This window comes from Ostrinia nubilalis, chromosome 13 (assembly GCF_963855985.1).
Source record: "Ostrinia nubilalis chromosome 13, ilOstNubi1.1, whole genome shotgun sequence".
NCBI classification, from domain to species: domain Eukaryota; kingdom Metazoa; phylum Arthropoda; class Insecta; order Lepidoptera; family Crambidae; genus Ostrinia; species Ostrinia nubilalis.
The window spans coordinates 1342619-1360549 of NC_087100.1; the positions used below are offsets into that span (position 1 = coordinate 1342619).

The following is a 17931-nucleotide window of genomic DNA, read 5'->3' on the forward strand; positions in this document are numbered from 1 at the left end:
GACTTTAATGAACGACTAAAGTTAGAAACTCGAGGTGATATGAAAGAAAAGTGCGTAAGTGGGGCTCGACAATCGAGGGAAAATCAATTAGGAAACACTCCCAAGAATGCACCTTTAAAAATACCCCAGCACTCACGATGTTACCGATAACCTACCGTCACCCACTGTCAGGGTCAGTCAATTTATCCATCCCCACGCGTGAGAACAAGATCAAACGGTGTACAAAATGACCATACAAAGCCTACATCAGTCACGGTGTGACGTGAAACAATTTCCAGTTTCCGTTTTTGAAGCGGAGCAATTGTAAATTCAGCTGGGGCATGCAAAGCAGGAGTTCTTGCCTAGTTTGGAGACGGCCTTTTGCGTGTCCGATTGGTATCGTCTGTCTGTAGTGCGAAGAAGGCTAGAGGCTTTCTGTTTAAATTCCTGGCACTATGTAGGACTATGTATTTTTTCGTGAAAAGGTAACGAGAATTTTAAATACATTGTCGATGTCTGATGTCTAAAGTCAAAGTTAAAATTTATTTATTTGTATAGACTATTAATAGTGCTTACAAATCGTCAAATATTTTGCTCTTAAGGAGCCTCTACATGTCTCATAATCTTTTTACCCTACCAGCGCTTCGAGACCAACATTTGGCAAGTGCTGAGAAGAAGCGCCGCAACAAACTCAGTCACCACTGTCTGCCGGTCACTGTCATGATGTATTTTAGTATGAAAATTGAAAGACAAATGAAACCAACTGAATCCAATTTAGATAATTATGCACATGTTGATGTCTGTTGTCATGGTTTCTGGTGAAATGATAGTGAAGGCTAAAATTAATACAAAAATGAGTACTTACGAGTAGCTATGAAAAAAAGAAAATCTTCGAAAACTGTTGATAAAAAAACACAAACATCCTTCTGGCGCAGTCGCATAGCAAATCAAAAGACAGATTTTGGTTCATTTTATTTTAAGTACAGTACATAATTTCCGTTTGCTCATAACGAAATTAAAGATAACGTCATAAGTAAATTAAGTGGCATTTATCACAATTATAGTTTTTAAATTATCCTGACAGGTACAACTTAATAAAAATATTATTTCTGACTTAATGATACTTTGTAGCGTTTACTTTAATGCTTCTCATTACGAGTACATTCGTAAAGATGCATCTTAACACAGATCTATAAATGTATAGTCGAGCTAGTATTTTAGTACGTTATTAGCACTAAGACTCAAAAGTATCAACTTAATGGCTGTTCTCAACAAAAGTTACTCTAATAGAACTTAGGTTTATATTATGTTAAGAAAGTAGCACCAAGCTGTTACAGATTCGCCTTGAGAAAAAAACGATAATCGTGAAACATTGTGGCACCTTAATTATGTAGTTGTAGTGCAAGTTTGCTACTTAAATGTTTCTAATGTGCGCTGGATCCACTATTAATGAAATAGCACCTAGGTATATCCGTAAACTTTGTTAAAACGCTTAAATATTTACTTTGCTACGATGCTAAGTGTTAATGTAATAAAGCATTATACACAATTTTATTTTCGATCGCTACCGTTTATCGTTACTGCTGTTGACCAACGCTAAACCTAAAAAAAAGTTGACATGAAACGGACCAAAAAAGTACAAGACATTTCTGCGGCCAACTGTACCCCCGATGACCATATAGTTAACACATGACAAAGTGCAATCATTCGTTTTTATGCCGAAACCTCGGTTCCCAGCGAGCGCGATACAATCAACAATGTTCAAACTTTAAACGGAACCCAGAAATTACTTAATTAAACTGACGTATCTCGAAAAAGGATAATCAGATAAAATTATTAAGATTGCAACCCAAATTTTGGACTTTGATATATCATCCCGCGGTTAAGATAAAATCGGGACCGATTTATAAATGTGGGTTTGACAAGCCGAATCGATCCTTGAACAAATTAAGAGCGAATAAAAATCGCGTAAAAATTTTGTCGCGAAACTTTCTGGGGTCTTACCAAGGCGCTTTGGTGCGTTAGGTTGCAGTACAAAGATATTTTGTTGTTTTACCTTACTGTACAATGGTTGGAAATTTTCTTTCTGTCATAAATGTTGCCAGTATCAGTTACAAAATGTTTCCTGTAAGTGGGAATATTAGGTAACGATGCAAAGAATATTCGTAGGCAAACTGGGAAATGCAATGACATGATCTTAACAGCTGTTCATAATGCAATAAATCAATGGAATTTCATTTCGAAAATAGTAAAATAATATACTAATCTATCTTAGATTCTTTCAGGCGTGTAGGCATTTACTCGTACTGTACTCGCCATTTTTAAAACAAAAGACATCACTTGCTACTTTTTAAGTGTTTAACCATTTAGCTCCTTGCAGTCTACAATGTATAACACACAGCAATGAACTCTAATAAATAAACAATTAGAAAATATAATTTTCAGACATTGTTACAAAATCAAAAGTCTACAAAGTTTACTCCAAATTTCATGGTAGCGGCTCAGGATTCCTCGTTAACTCCGTTTCCGTATTCGGGGAAGCGTTTTCGTTTCTTAACAGTTGAGTTATTAAATTGAAGTATTTGCAAATTACATACTGGCCGAGTTAAGTTATGTTGCAAGAGCACTGCTCTGCTTAACGATGTTGGATTGTTCTGGATATTTTAAGGGTTCAGATTTAAAAAAATGCTGGCCGGTTGAGTTTCAACAAAAAAACAAAAAGATTGTGTTCTAATTTCAATCATTTTGGCCATATAGAAATAAAAACACTGGACAATTATTTATAAAAAATGACGTTCTATTTTGTTTTTCTTTTTATTGTCATCGTATTGACGTAGGGAACAAGAAAAGAGGTTGCATGATATTTTAGTAGGTCATAAGAAGTAGAAAACGGATGGCTAGGATTTTCTCAGCAATGCACCCGAAAATAGTAGTTCTTCGTGTAAAAAGAAAAAAGTTTTTTTTAAATAATCGCAATTTACAAGATTGCAAAATTCTATCGCCGCGGAATGCAAGAAACATTAAAACCAACTTTTAACTCACTACTTAATTTGGCTAAATCGCATCCCTTCGAATCGTTAATGTCGTCAAAAACAAGCACAACTGCAATTAAAGATATTATCGCGACATCAAATTAAGTTCCAAGCGGTTCCAAAAACAAAAAGTCCGCGGTCCGAATGCAACTAATCCCAATTAATACCAGTTAATACTTAACCCGTCCACACCTCTTATCTAACCGACACAACCGAGTCGTTAACCCTTAAGGCCTTCGTACACCGAGTTCCGTGAGAAAGAAGGGTTTGCTCGCTTGATTTAGATGGAGATCGCGGTGCATCTTATGAAATCTGTGGCAGGGTTTGGCAAAAGCGCTTAGTACTTACTGAACTAAATAACGTATCTAGCTTTTTCAGAGTAAGTATCCCAAGTAAGTGAACTGTATTTACAGCCAAATTACGAAACAAGGAAATCTCTGAAACTTTTGTGTCACTTGAGACTGAAGTCTTTTCTCTTTTGTGAAAAATGTTGAGAACAAGATTAGAGACCTAGTGATATACTCGTAGAAAATATTTAGTGGGTAGGTATTACTTTGAACCGGAAATTTTTTATGCAGATATTTATTGAAAAATTAAGTGCTTGCTAAAGTGGGATCAAGGAGGTTAAGCAAAAAGGTCAATAAGGTCATTTCATACAATGTGTTAAACCTAAGATGAGTGAAGCGTAATCTAAGATAATGCAACCATGTCCAGCATACACTAAGATGATGATGAATTTCAAGTGTCAGACACTTGCCAATAAAAGGTACGAGGGCCCTTAATCGCCGTAGTAATTTCGCCGTCCAAAAAAGGAGAAGACAGTGCGCCGGCGCAGCGCAAAATTCATTAGCGATTTTCGGGCGCGCACCCGATCCGTCATCGCTGTACAGAATCGCTTTTGAAATGTGGGTGGGGTCTGAGAGTTTGGGGAGAAAGTGGTTCGGTATATTTAGATTTACTTATATTTTTTTTTTTCATAAAATAGTTATTATTTTATAAGACTACATAAACTGAAATCATTGATAGTTTATTTTAATACATATTAAATTGAGTCAACTTGGATCTAAATAACAAAAGCACTTGTTACGTCACGCCACCTTTATGTCTTGTTCTCACTGGGCAAGTAATTTAGTCGAGTGTCGAGTAATTTTGGAACTATTTATATGTATGTCTGAATAAGGCTTTGGGCTGATTTCAACTGTATTTCAGATTTTGGCTCTTATTTGGTTTTCTTTATTTAAATCTTCGCCAAAAAAGTTGCCAACTCAAGTACGTACAATTGATAAAACCCAGTTCCATTTTAAAGGCCATGTTCCAAAAACCACATGAAGAAAACAAAATCATACGTTTCAAAATATATAATTTAAAATTATAACATATCTTCAAGAAACTCTCAAGCACACGTCATACGAATATCGTACAAACAACAGCACACACAGTTGAGCTGTGTGTGTGTATTTAAATCTTATGCAGTAGATTATAAGTGCGATTATGCAACAAAATGTACGCTCAGATTTGACGGGTGTACCTTAACCATCATAATGATATCTCGAAAAAACTCGACTACCTCTCTTAACCCCCAACGGGCCCCTAAAAAGAATAAAAGGAAACTTCGGATATGTTAACAGTGCTCAGTCACGGCATCTTGTTAACCCTGTCGCTGCGGTATATTATTATTCGACATTTATTTAATTTCACCGAACGCATTTCGGACTGGATTTAGCAAAATACACAATGTTGGCACGCGACGGTTAACATTTTTCGCTTGTCAGTTTTATGTGAATGTTTCTGGTGAAATAGTTCAAACGTGGACTAAATTGATCACACACGTAATTGATTTTTAGGCATATCTAAGGCACTTGTGCTTTTTTTGTGACGTCAAATATCAGCAAGACTTCAGATGTGTGTGCTTTATTATGTCATAATTTATGTCAATGTCACCCCTCCCGTGCCACTGCCATGCTCACTGAGGAGTGAGCGCGTCAAAAAATGTAATTTTATGTATGACGGATTGTACAGCGCCCCTAGCGGGAAACGTTCAAAAACTAAAATTTTCATACATTTATACAACTCACGCTCAGCCCACAGGCACTGATTACTCAATTAATACGCTAGACCTTTAGTCACCTTCCTAACTCTATCTTGTATAATAACTTCATTAAAAATACAAGTTCCTACTTTTGTTACCTACTAAAAAAACCTTTGAACTCTTTTTAATTCAAATAGTTTCGATTCATCGGTATGATAAAATAATATTATTTGTCATAACACAAATAATTGTGGTCAAAAAGCCATTACAAAATTAAAAGCGACCTTCTGCGAGCTCTCGAAATCACTCGAGCTTTAAACAGTCGTGACTACCAATGTTTGTTTAGTTTTTGGGGTTCTTTGTCCAAATTATGAAACCGTAAAAATAATATATCCGGGTATTATTACTTTAACACTGTTAAAAAATCGACTGGGCTCGGGATCAAATGATAAATTTATTTTGTTTAATGTACAAAAAATCAGAACAAATACCCCCATATTACAAAAAGTTAGACTCTGGTTGAACTCTGGTTTTAAACCATTTTGTTATAAGGCCTATAAAGTTTACTAGTTAACAAGAATATTGTACTTATCTAAATGTAAAAGAGTGATTTCGTAAATATTGTTATTACTTATTAGTAAACACAGACAGGTAATTTAGAAAAAACAATAAAATTGAGAAAATTGAGGTTGCGTTGCTAATGAAGGAAAGGAGCATGAGCATAATACACCCATTAAAGTGAAAAAGTTATGGTTAACAACACATCAAGACAAACACTCGAACATTTTGTATAGTTGTAATAGGGGTTATTTCTCTACAAAATAGTCTGATGTGATGTTGACTGTTTGTAGAAAAAGTGAAGTATACGGAACATTTAACATCAAAAAGTTGTAATTGTAGGAAACAGTGTGCACCCGATTCGATCATCAGATTGCTCTCGACTGTCAAAACACTTCAGCGTCTTCTGGTTTTTACCGAGCATTCAAATTATATCGATTATTCGAGACCGATACATCATAATCACTTGAAAAGATATTTTTATTCGCTCAAAAGGTGACTTATGTGATAAATGTCACGGTACCTAAGACAATTCCGAGGAAAATTGACTTTTTGAAACCTATACTATACATTTAACAGTGGACAGAACGTTAGAGTAACTATTCAAAGTCATAAAACTCATTTATTTTCTTTGAGTAAGCTCACAAAGAGCACTTTTGGATGCCCCAGTATTAACCCTACCACTGCTTCGGGGCAATAAATGGGCCAGTATAGTCAACCTTTTTTTTTTAAGAAAACTTACATATTACAAACTTGACCTTCGCTGGTTGAGTTTTTACTGGCGGAAAAGCTGTAGATTCTGGCAACACAGGACTTGCAGCGGTAAGAATGAGAGGTAGGAATAGTCCTGTTACATAATATTATAACTTTATAAGATATCCCAGATTTATGTATTGTTGTTTATACACAAAGATCACTCGTAATAATTTATAATATCTAAGTATCAGTTGTAAATATTAAATTACTTCTGCCATATCCAACTCACGCGCGTGCTAACCACATGCTTAAGACCATAAGGACGAAAATTAACATAATGTACCTAACAGCCTTGAGATGACCTCATAATATAAAATTGATAGCACACCCATGTGTAATAAAGTCATAAATAATTTTACATTTGCTTATTATAACATAATATGGTTAACATAAAATAGTTATAATTTGTCAAGCAGATCATAACTGGTCCTTTATTTTTTGGTACGTCTTTTACATACTTACGTGTCATTGACTTAGCAGATACATTTTTAAATAAATTCATAGATTGTATTTCTTTATTATCACCAGATACTAAATTTATTTATTTATTTTCAAGCTTATGCCTATTTTCACAGAAATCCAATACAATAGACAAGCGAAATTTGAAAAGTTTTAATTCTAAATACACATAAAGTTATTGTAGTTTTATATCGCTAGATCAAAGTACAGTCGATAGCAAATCACGTTAATACCTCGGTATCATAATGTACATTTGTATTAAGTGCAATTTTACAAAAAAAATATGTGTTGTCGACTGTAACTACAAACCGATCGAGCTGACTGCGCACCCAACTAGACTGCGACTCTCCCTTCCCCTTACCCGCAGACCTTCTTGCTTTTGCTCATCCATGCCAGAGCATCGATGTGACGTCACGGCTGCCAGATGCGCAGTCAACTCGATCGGGATGTACATTTACCATTCCTTTCCATAGTAAATACAAATTAGAGCCTCGATGAAAATCCTAGGATTCCCCGAAGGCGATATAATCTAAAACGATTAAAGCGAGCAATTGCAGATTACTTACAACATTTCCCTATGAGAAATTTAAAAAAAGCCAATCATAGCTCCGATGGAATGTCGTAAAGTGTCAGTGGTAGGGTTGGCAACTCTACTTATTTCTGTTTTTGTAGTATAAATGACCAATTAAATGATAATGAAAATCATTCTTCTTTCTTCTTTTCGTGTCGACAACAAACCTACACAGTGTCAGCCCAAAACTCCGCCACAAGAGTGGCGTTGTCAGTAGCACTCATCAAATCCTCCTGAGTGCAGTTGCTTGGGCACTCAGGGCATGAAATCAGGTGCCTCATCGACTGGGGAACAAAACCGCACCTGCACTCCATGTTCAAGCCATCCAAGAATCCCCACCTGGCCAGATTGTCCTTACTACGGCCAACCTGCGTCCGAAGTCTATTTAAAGACTTCCAGGTAAGCCAGGATGAAAATCAATTAAATGATTTTCATTATAGCATATTTAATATTTAATATGCTATAATGAAAATCATTTAATTGGTCATTTATACTACAAAAACAGAAATAAGTAGTTTTTACTTACAGAACACACTGATGCCAAAAATCTAATTTAAATATCACTAAAAATAGTTTTTAATAAGTAAGTTAAATTTTACTTTGACAGAGAAAAGTTAAATGGTCTAGCGCATTAAATAAGTATACTCTATTTTTTATGAATGACCGTTTGCAAGCTTTTTTGGCCTTTTTGTTCATTTCTACTAGTTTGAAATTATATCTTTGGTGCTACTCTTATACGAATTTTCAGTTACCTACTTTTTTTTTTTTAAGTATTAGTCTATTTATAGTTTTTCTGTCAAAAAAGAGAGCAAAACAGTATTTTTTGAGTCGCAGCCCTACGTAAAAGCAGGAAATAGAGCTAGTGGCATTCACTTACCATTTCTGTTTGTTATCGCAATAAATACCGAGTTCTGGACCAAATGATGCAACGGACTTAATATTCTTGCCTCAAGTGATTTATTGTTGAAAACGTCTTAATACGAGTACCTTCTCGTATTAAGATTTCTCGTAACACCTCATTGATTTCTCGTAGTGCGATAACAAAGTCAATTATTACAATTAACTAAATAACTTTTGATCCAATTTATACTATGACAATTAAAACATCTATAACTTGAGTTAATAATGAGATCTATCAGAATAAAATCATTAAACATTTCGTGGGTCGACTCACGAAAAAACGGAACTGTTTTTTTTTTAATTTTACAGGAGCGACATTTTAAGAAAATTTGAAGTATGGAAAATGCATTTCGGGCCCTTTTTAACTGTAAATACTGACAAAGAATTCAGTTACGATCTTTTTAAAATGCACGTTTTTAATAACATTGTGTGTTTAACTCAATATCGCAATTTTATTAGATAAGCCTTTTCATGATTCGTTTCATGATTTTAGAAATTATTAAATTGAACTAAACACAAAATAATTCAGTTTTGTCATGAAAATACTAAGTATTTATTCATAAATGGCATGAACAGCGTTTTAACAGCGTTTTTCTCTTTCCAGATGAACCAGCAATGCAAAGTCTGCGGAGAGCCTGCAGCCGGTTTCCACTTTGGTGCTTTTACCTGCGAAGGATGCAAGGTAAATATTATTTTTAAAATCTCTAATAGTTTAGATATTTATAAAACTATCATGTTGATATAGCATTACATTTAGCCAAAAATTAAAATTACAGTCCAGGGGTTTGTATCGACAAACCTACGATGGGCGAGACTCTATTTGGTTGGATCGGTATAGAAAATGCCAAGTCTAAAACTTTTCAAAAATATTCAAAATATTATACTGAGCAATTCTTTATTACATGAACATTATTTGAAAGTTTTATTGAATAATAATTTAAGGACAGAAATGTAGCTTAAACTACTCGCAATAAACGTCCCGCGTACGAAATAGCGTTCGAATAAGTTATTAAATTAAATAAGGTAATTATGAAACTTTTTGTCAGAAATATCAACTAACACATTATTACTTACTACTTAGTCACTACATAGTGATATTCAAATCTTATTACTATAAGTAATCATTAGTAATTTTCTTGTTACCGATAGCTTACGAATTCCGATGGTGCAAAAACGTTATAATGCTTTAATGTAAAGTGAATTATATGGTCATTATTGATGAGTCTACCACTCTACGTATTTACTTACGGTGAAGATATTTTACCTTAACATTTCGTTAGGAATTTGAAATTATATGCAATTATTTTAGTGTCCTGTTACCTATCATAAATATACATTTGATTTCCTATTTAATTTGTTCGAATGTGAGTTTTCTGATGCATTACTATGATATCCTACTCGTATAATGCGACAGAAGCCCAATGGTGACAGCGTTGGATTGTCGAATCTGGAGTCGAGTCGTTAGTCGTTTCGCCCCACCAGTTCAAACCCTGTCATCCACTTGACACAGTATTGAACGTACTACTAGCACAAGCACAAAATATTTAGCTTAGCTGAAGGAGTTAGTACTAACACTCTTTTGAAAAAAATAGATCTCTGTGTAGATAAGATTTAAAGCATGCGTATTAATTTCATTATCATAACTTTTGTACAAGAAACGGCCCTTGAATTATCAACAAATTAATACGCCAGTGTTTTGTTATAAATAATGTCCATCAGATTGATGGCGACTGCCTCAAAGTTATTACGTGATGTGATGGAGATAGCCATCAGATGCCATCAAAGCGTATTTACGGTTTAATTTACGATATCTCACAAACTATCGGTTATTTGGAGGCATAGTTCATAATTTATAAAGCTAACGATGCGTTTGAAGTTAAGACAAGTTGTTTTATGAATGACACGTGAGTTTTCGTAACTTACGATTATGGATAAATTATTTTAGTTTTTAATTTAAATAATAAAATAATTCCATTCTTACTGTCATACATGTCGTCAGTGATCTTTCTCAGAGTAGCATTTAGAATTGATTATTTTGAATCATGTACAAAAAAAATCATCATCATTTCAACCATAGGATGTCCTCTGCTTTCCCCCTTTCATCCGACCAATCTGGAAGTCCTTTATTAAGGGAGCCCTAAAGACATACCATAGTCTAATAATATTTATAAAAAAAATTTACGGCGACGAGACGAGAAAAATTATGCTTTTCTCATTATTATTATTACTAAAATTATTCAAAGTTAGTTCTGCCACATAAATATAGTCTCTATACATACGTAATAAGGTCCTGCAATTTGCTACTCCGAATCAATCAGTGCTTTTTTGTCGCGCATCGTCGCAACCCGCGATTCAATTTGCGCCACCTACCGGCGTCTTTGAGGTAACGGTCAAGACTGGTTCAGGGTGTAAAGGGAGGTGCATATTGGTTAAATAAATAAAATAATCATAAAAATAGAAATAATTTATTTTCAAACACTTAAACTAACCTTAGAGACTAGCGCATTCACAAAGGATGCTAGCTTAAGGCTTGGTATTTCTTCTAAAGTAGGTATTTCGCGCTGTCAAAATCTGCGCGCGCAATTCTTCACCGAAAACAGCGCGTCAAAGAGCTCCCGCCACAATTTCCAGCTACACAGTATAGAAATACGCAGTTGGTTAGGTTAGGTTGACTTCCTTCCCTTCAAGCGTCACACTCACAACACTTTCTAATAGAAATCATATCCAAGTGATACAAATTAAAACACCTTTCAGACTTTTTGGGAATATATTCTAGAATCGAATAAATATAAAATATAACTGCAGAAGTAAACACGGTTCAAAGTGGCCGTGGCGTCGCCCGACCTTCTGGAAGTTCTGCGCCGGCTTAAAGCATTTCAAGATTACGTCACCCGACCTATCGGTAGGCCCTTGGGAGCTTGAGTGATTGGATTTTTTTTATGATAAGTTACTCTTAGTAGCGATTATTTAGAGCTTGGATAATAAATTTAATTATAGTTGTTGCAATTCACGAAGCTTTGCATGTGGTTAATAACATTAATCAGTATAGGTACGCATCAATTTTGTTCAGTCTCTTTGTTTATTAATAAATAAAAATATCATACTAAAATTGCAGAAACATATTTGTTTGTATTGGTCTGGGTGTTTTCTTTCTATAATATGTATGACGTATGTACGGGGTTCTGTACCTATCAAAAATTGCTATGAGCATCACACGCGGTTACCTGCGTACCTCTGTGCACTCATGGGAGTTTAAGCAGAGGTCCCTAGAGTTTGACTTTGAGCTTTGTTTATAGTCATTACGAAGCAGACTGATGGGAAACTGCACTGTCTTGAATTCGAAAGGGTAATTTGACGGTGTTTGGGGAATTCTAGGAATAAATACAGAGTCTCCTCATTGAGATTGAGACATTTCAATTTGAGATTTCACTTGACATTGAACACAATCTGAAATGGAGTTTTCAAACACTTGTAAAAATAAAAAGTAATTAAATCAAAGGCACTAAGTAGTATTGATATCAACTTCGAAGAAAATTACTGCCAAAATTACTTTCTACCCGTTCCACACGTCTTTCATGAATTATATTAAGGTATTGTTAAACTAAATTTAAAGTAGATTGAACCAAGGAATCACTTTGTCCCATACAAACTTTGCCCCCTTTTTTTACCCCCTTCATTTCATGACCCCATTTCGGAAAATCTTTTCTTATGAGATGCCTACGTCATAAAAAGAACACACCTTCCAACTTTCAGGTCTCTACGATATCCGTCAGTCATTTAGGACAAAGCATTTTTATTAGTTGTTCAAAACTCTATCGTTCCAGGTATGTCATTGACAGGAGGGCGCTACTATCTTAATGGGTTATTCATTAGTCCACTTGACATTTCAGAATCGTTTGACTTTAGATACCTAAGCGATTTGATATTCGGAGTCTTTTAATGAAATCAAGTTCTGAAATAACTTGAGGTGTTGTACCCGATCAAGCTTTTCATTGCAGGACAGTTAAATAGTTTTATTATTAGTTTCTTCTCTAAGTCTTAATTTGTCAGAGTAGGTAAAGGCTCCATGAGAGCAAAATTTAGCTTTATAATAGTTTTTAATTTTTTTCTTGAAATATTTGACGCCTTGTAATCTCTTGTAATCTCTCGTTAATATAGGTCCACACAAATAAAGAATGTTTGACTTCGACTTTAATAATTATGCTCTTACATAATTATAAATAAACTAGCTTTACGCCCGCCGCTTCGCCCGCGTGGAATGCTTCGGTTTTTATATAACCTATTACACTCAGATATAATGTGGCTTTCTATTGGTGAAAGATTTTTTAAAATCAGTTCAGTAGATCCCGAGATTACCCCTTACAATTTAACAAATATACAAACTCACAAACTTTACCTCTTTATAATACTAATATATCTAAATATAGATAGGTAATTTGAAACCCTATTTTGTTTTATTCTTTTTTTTATTTTAAATATTTCACGATCCAAACTAATATTTACTGTAAGTAAATGCTAAATAGTAAATATTAGTTTGGATTGTGAAATATCCTACTAATATTATAAAGGCGAAAGTTTGGATGTCTGGATGTCTGGATGTTTGTTAGTCTTTCACGCAAAAACTACTGAACGGATTTTGTTGAAACTTTACAGTATTATTGTTTATAACCCAGATTAACATTATGACGATATGTGGCAAATAAATTTCAATAAATAAATAAGACGTGTCTAAAAGCGCCATCTATCGTCATTGGTTAAAATCTACAGCACTGGACAAACTACGGTATGACGTTCGTAAATATTCATTCGGCGGAAACCGTGAAACGCCATCTATCAACATGGGTAAAATGAGGTAAAACATCATATCTAACGGGGGTAAAACGAGGTCCACGCGAACGAAGTCGCGGGCGGCCGCTAGTGTATAATAGGTAGCTTTCCCTCCGCAACCTTATTGGTATTCCATGTATGTGTCTTTTAACTGAGTTCTGTTATACATTTCATGTAAAATTTGTCCAATTATAACTCTATTTACATCTGCATCTGTAAGCAAGGATTCATGTTCTCCAGCCCAGATGCCGAGTAAACAGAATCGTCTTTCAGTGATGTGCAGCTGCCCCTATATTTGACCCACTGACCTAATTTTTTATTATTTATTTGTGTCAGTGTGCTCTTCTAAAGAGTGAAGAAGATTGTATGTAGGTACTATTAAAATTTAATTTTAACTCATTGGTTTTGTCTCATATTTGAGGAATGTATCATGAGTAGAGTCTTAGTTTAAAAGGATGCCAACGATTTAAATTTCAATAGGTAGACAAAATTCAGAATTCTTAATTATCAAAAATTTTAGCTTTCTCCAGTAACACTGGTATTATTATACTGTGACTCATCAAAGTCATCATTGTCAAAAATATTGACAAATCGAGAACTGTCACGGCCAAAAAACTGGCACGCGTCCGTCCTCCGTAAGCGCCACCGCGCGACTGATTGAGATTGTCCAAGCCGTCATGGGCGATTTTTTCCACATTTTTTAACATAGTAACTAAATAAGACGCAATATAAAAATTCCATCCGTTAAAAGCCCTCAAGTTATTTCTGAACTTTAGTTTAGTAAAAGATTCAGAATCTCAAATCGCTTATTTTAAAAATAAAACCATAATTAGAAAACGAATAGAGGTAACTTTGGGAATTTATTCTATCGAGTCAACTTCATCAAATCGTGTTTCCATCCGTTAATAGCCCTAAAAAATATCCTCAACTATGCCCAAAAAAAATCTTAGCCTTTTATTTTACTGTTTAGTACCTCAAAAATGAAAAATGAAAACCTCATTTTCGCCATTTTCTCTGTTACCCGGCCTTAAGTGAAGCTGCAAATCGAACGCACAGCGTTGAGAGCTCTGTGATTGGTTCGTGTGTCACCCTGTGCGCCTACGCGCACTGTGAGACCTCATGTTTGTGAATACGGGCGTAATAATAAAATATAATAAAATAGTAAAACTTTATTCCTATACCAGAGCATGTATACGTAAAGTGAAAAATTCGAGGCTACCTCAGTATATGTAAACTTAAATTCTCTACTCTACGTATCATCGTTCTTCCTTCAGTAAGCAAGAAGTCCTTACATAGTAGGTACGAACTACTAACACTAAAATAATCATATTTAACAATTCAGTATACTGCTAAAACTTATTCACAAATCCCTATCATTTATACCAAGGTAACTTTAGGGAATTAAAAGCAAAATAGACTGTTTTTTGAGTAATGTAACTTATCAAAAGTATTTACTTAGGAAACATACCTAGTACGTGGTCAATTACTATCTTATTGTGAAAATATTCATTTACTTATACTTTCTCTGTATATTGTTATTTTTAGCAGTGTGCATGCTTCCCAAGGAGAGAAATTAAAGCGCTCTACATTATTATGATACACATTAACCAGTGTACCCTTGATCGCTTTTCTTTGTAATTTTAGCCGATCGAACAAAAAGGTTGCTTCATTTGGTTGTTGGTGGTAGTACCAGTAGTATGAAGCTTTTAAAGCTTGCCCGTCCAATTTCAAAGCTTTTCCTTGTCATTTTCTAAAAATATTTTAGAAATTTTCAAAGAATACTGTGAAATGTTGCTTTTCTTTGTAACAAAATTAAGTATTTATATAAAATTATGATTCTGATGTTTAATATTTAAAAATAAATTATGAGAGAAAACATGTAATGCTTGGCCAAAACTTGCAATAAAATAAATATATCTCCCATTTGCCGACCACCTGTGGCCAAAGTGAACGGAATCATATGTCAAAGATTAAAATACATGAACACAGTGAAAATAATATTAGGGTTCTGTGTGATAATATTGAAACCACTCAGTGACTAACTTGAGTTATGTTTTTAGAGCATAATTCTGACCTCACTTGTCTGCCAACTCAAATGATGTATGTACGCGTAATTTGTTATTTTAATCAACTTTTACAGTTTCAATGATCGTTACATTAAGAATTAGATAAAACAGTACTTATCACGTGGTTTTATACGGGATAGTAATAATAACAGTTAACTATTTCACATTCTGATAACGTAGCCTACTCTTTAACCAAACCGTTGAGATCACGGGCCAAATGAGTAAAAAAACATATAATAATAATAATAATAAAATCATATTTATTTCTCTCACACACAAAAAAAAAAAATTACATTCTTATAATGAGTATTACATATTTGAGGCATCTTGCGTGTGAGAGACTGGTGCCTGATATAGGTTTCAGAGAAACCCGTATTTCAGGTCACCAGTGCTCCACCCCCAGGTTGTTTGCATAGTATCTTAGGTACATAAGGTGATGCGCTAGCAGACAAACAATAAAACATTAAAAACAATAAAATCATACATTGGATAAATTACAATCCTAAGTGAAAAGCCGAACATGCGAGTGTATGTATATTTGTATAATTATAAAATATAAAATAAATCGGTTAAGAGTAAAATTTGTTTAAAATAATAAAAATTTAAATAATTCAAAACAAACATTATTCCTATTTTAAGTAAATCATGCATTGGATAAATTACAATCCCAAGTTAAAAGCCGAAAATGCGAGTGTATGTATAATAAATTATATAAATTGTTTAAAACAATAAAAATTCCATATAAAACAAACATTATTCATAATTATCCTAAGTAAATAATCTGGTTTAACATTTGTTATTATTCGGAATTCAATTTGTTATCGCTAAGTATAATAATGAATTCCGATTCAATAAATAGAATTAATTGCATAATTTCAAAAATCTGTTTTTCTAACAATTTAAGTGTGTGATAAAATGTAGATATTAGATTTATTATTATTAGATGTAAATATTAGATTTTATATTATATTATTTAGGTAAGGAAAAGTAAGATTAATTAGTTACTAATTTATGTAGTTGATAATTGAATAGTTGGTTAGAATATTTATTTATGTTTTGATAGCCTAGTTTAAAAGTTAGTGCATAGTTTACAGTTAGAGTAAAGGTCGTAATAAGGTTTCTGTAGTGTTGTAATCCAGATTTTTTAACCATTGTGTAACAGTTTTCTTGCATTCTAGTTTGTGGAGAGGATATAAAGACAAAGTACTGTTAAGCTTGTTGTAGATATAGGGACCAAGGAAACAGAAGTATTGGTGAGCATGTTGGGAATTCAGTGGTACTGCTTCACACACTTTGCCTTTCCTGCGCTTACCCTCGTGTAGGCTCGGGCTATATACCACTTCGGAATGTTGTTTTAATACTGTTTGTAGTATGAAGGACTGTCTGACTGTAAGGACGTCCCATTTCTGATAAAGAGTCACTGTAGGAAAGCGCAAAGGAAGGCCTGCACCGACTTTCAGAACAGCCCTTTGAGCTCTCTCCAAGTGGATCATGATAGTTTTGTTTGAGCCACCCCAGGAGGTGATACAATAATCCAAGATTGATTGGCAGAGAGCTCGGTAGACCATCCCGATAGTTCCCCGATTAGCTGCGTGTCTAAGGGTCTTGAAAACATATATGAGTTTACGGAGTCGAGACGTGAGAATCTGAACATGCGGTTTGAAGGAAAGGGTTTGATCCAGGGTAATCCCAAGATACTTCAATGTCTCGACTCTTTCTAGGGTAGGACACGAGCAAAAAGTGTTTCCAGGTGGACAAGTGTGGACAGTAATAGATAAAGCGGCGGGGGGAAGCAAGTGACTCTTGTGTGCGAAGGTGATGTACTTGGTTTTGGAGGTGTTCAAAGTCAGGATGTTATTCCGTAGCCAGTCAGTGACTACGCCGAGTCCCTGTTGAGCCTCGGAAAAAACCTCCTCCCAACTATCCCCGCTGAAGAAGAGGGCAGTGTCGTCTGCGAAAGTAAAAATTTTCCCCTTGATTAACTCAAGATTACAGAGTCCATTTATGTAGGTTAAGAAGAGGGTTGGCCCATTTATGCTACCCTGTGGAATACCAAAAGACACCTCCAATTCATCGCTCAATCGGTCATCTATCCTGACTCTGTGTTTTCTTTGGGTAAGATAGCTTGTAAATAGTTTGAGTGGAGTTCCTCTTACCCCGATTCTCTCAAGCTTTCTCAGCAGGTGGGGGATAGATACCGTGTCAAACGCTTTGGCGAGGTCAAGGAAAATAGTCAGACACTTTTCCTTCCTATCCAGACTGGTAATAATGTGATTTGTTAAGTCATGGACAGCATCGTTGGTAGATTTCCCTTGCCGAAAGCCATATTGTTGGGTAGAAAGAAGGTTGTTATTTTCTAAAAAGTTTATTAAGTGTCTGTTCATCAAGCGTTCAAGGATTTTAGACATTGCAGGAAGTATTGCGATTGGCCTGAAGTTATCAACACGGTCTCTATCCCCCCCTTTATGTATGGGCTTGATTATCGCAGTTTTGAAGGCACTCGGAAAGACCCCTGATGTAATTGCTAGATTACAAATATGTGCAATCGGCTCAGCAAGTTGATGTCCGAACTTTTTTAGTATATTAGTGGAGATTTGATCTGAGCCAACTGCACCACTTGATTTTAGCCCACTTATTAATAGCTTAACTTCATCCGGATTAGTGGGTAGTATGACTAGTGAGTTGGAAGGTGAGCTGTCCCTGAAAGTATAAATGAGATGTGTGGCGTTAGGAGTGGGGATACATTTTTCCGCA

At 34.7% G+C, this 17931-nt stretch overlaps 1 protein-coding gene across 1 annotated transcript in view; it reads left to right on the forward strand.

Moving 5' to 3' along the window:
• Positions 1-17931, forward strand: part of LOC135077101 (protein embryonic gonad-like) — a 151244-nt gene that overhangs the window by 65369 nt on the left and 67944 nt on the right. The window contains exon 2 of the mRNA XM_063971674.1: positions 8889-8966. Coding sequence (XP_063827744.1) covers positions 8889-8966 — 78 coding nt within the window. The remainder of the gene's footprint in view (positions 1-8888; positions 8967-17931) is intronic.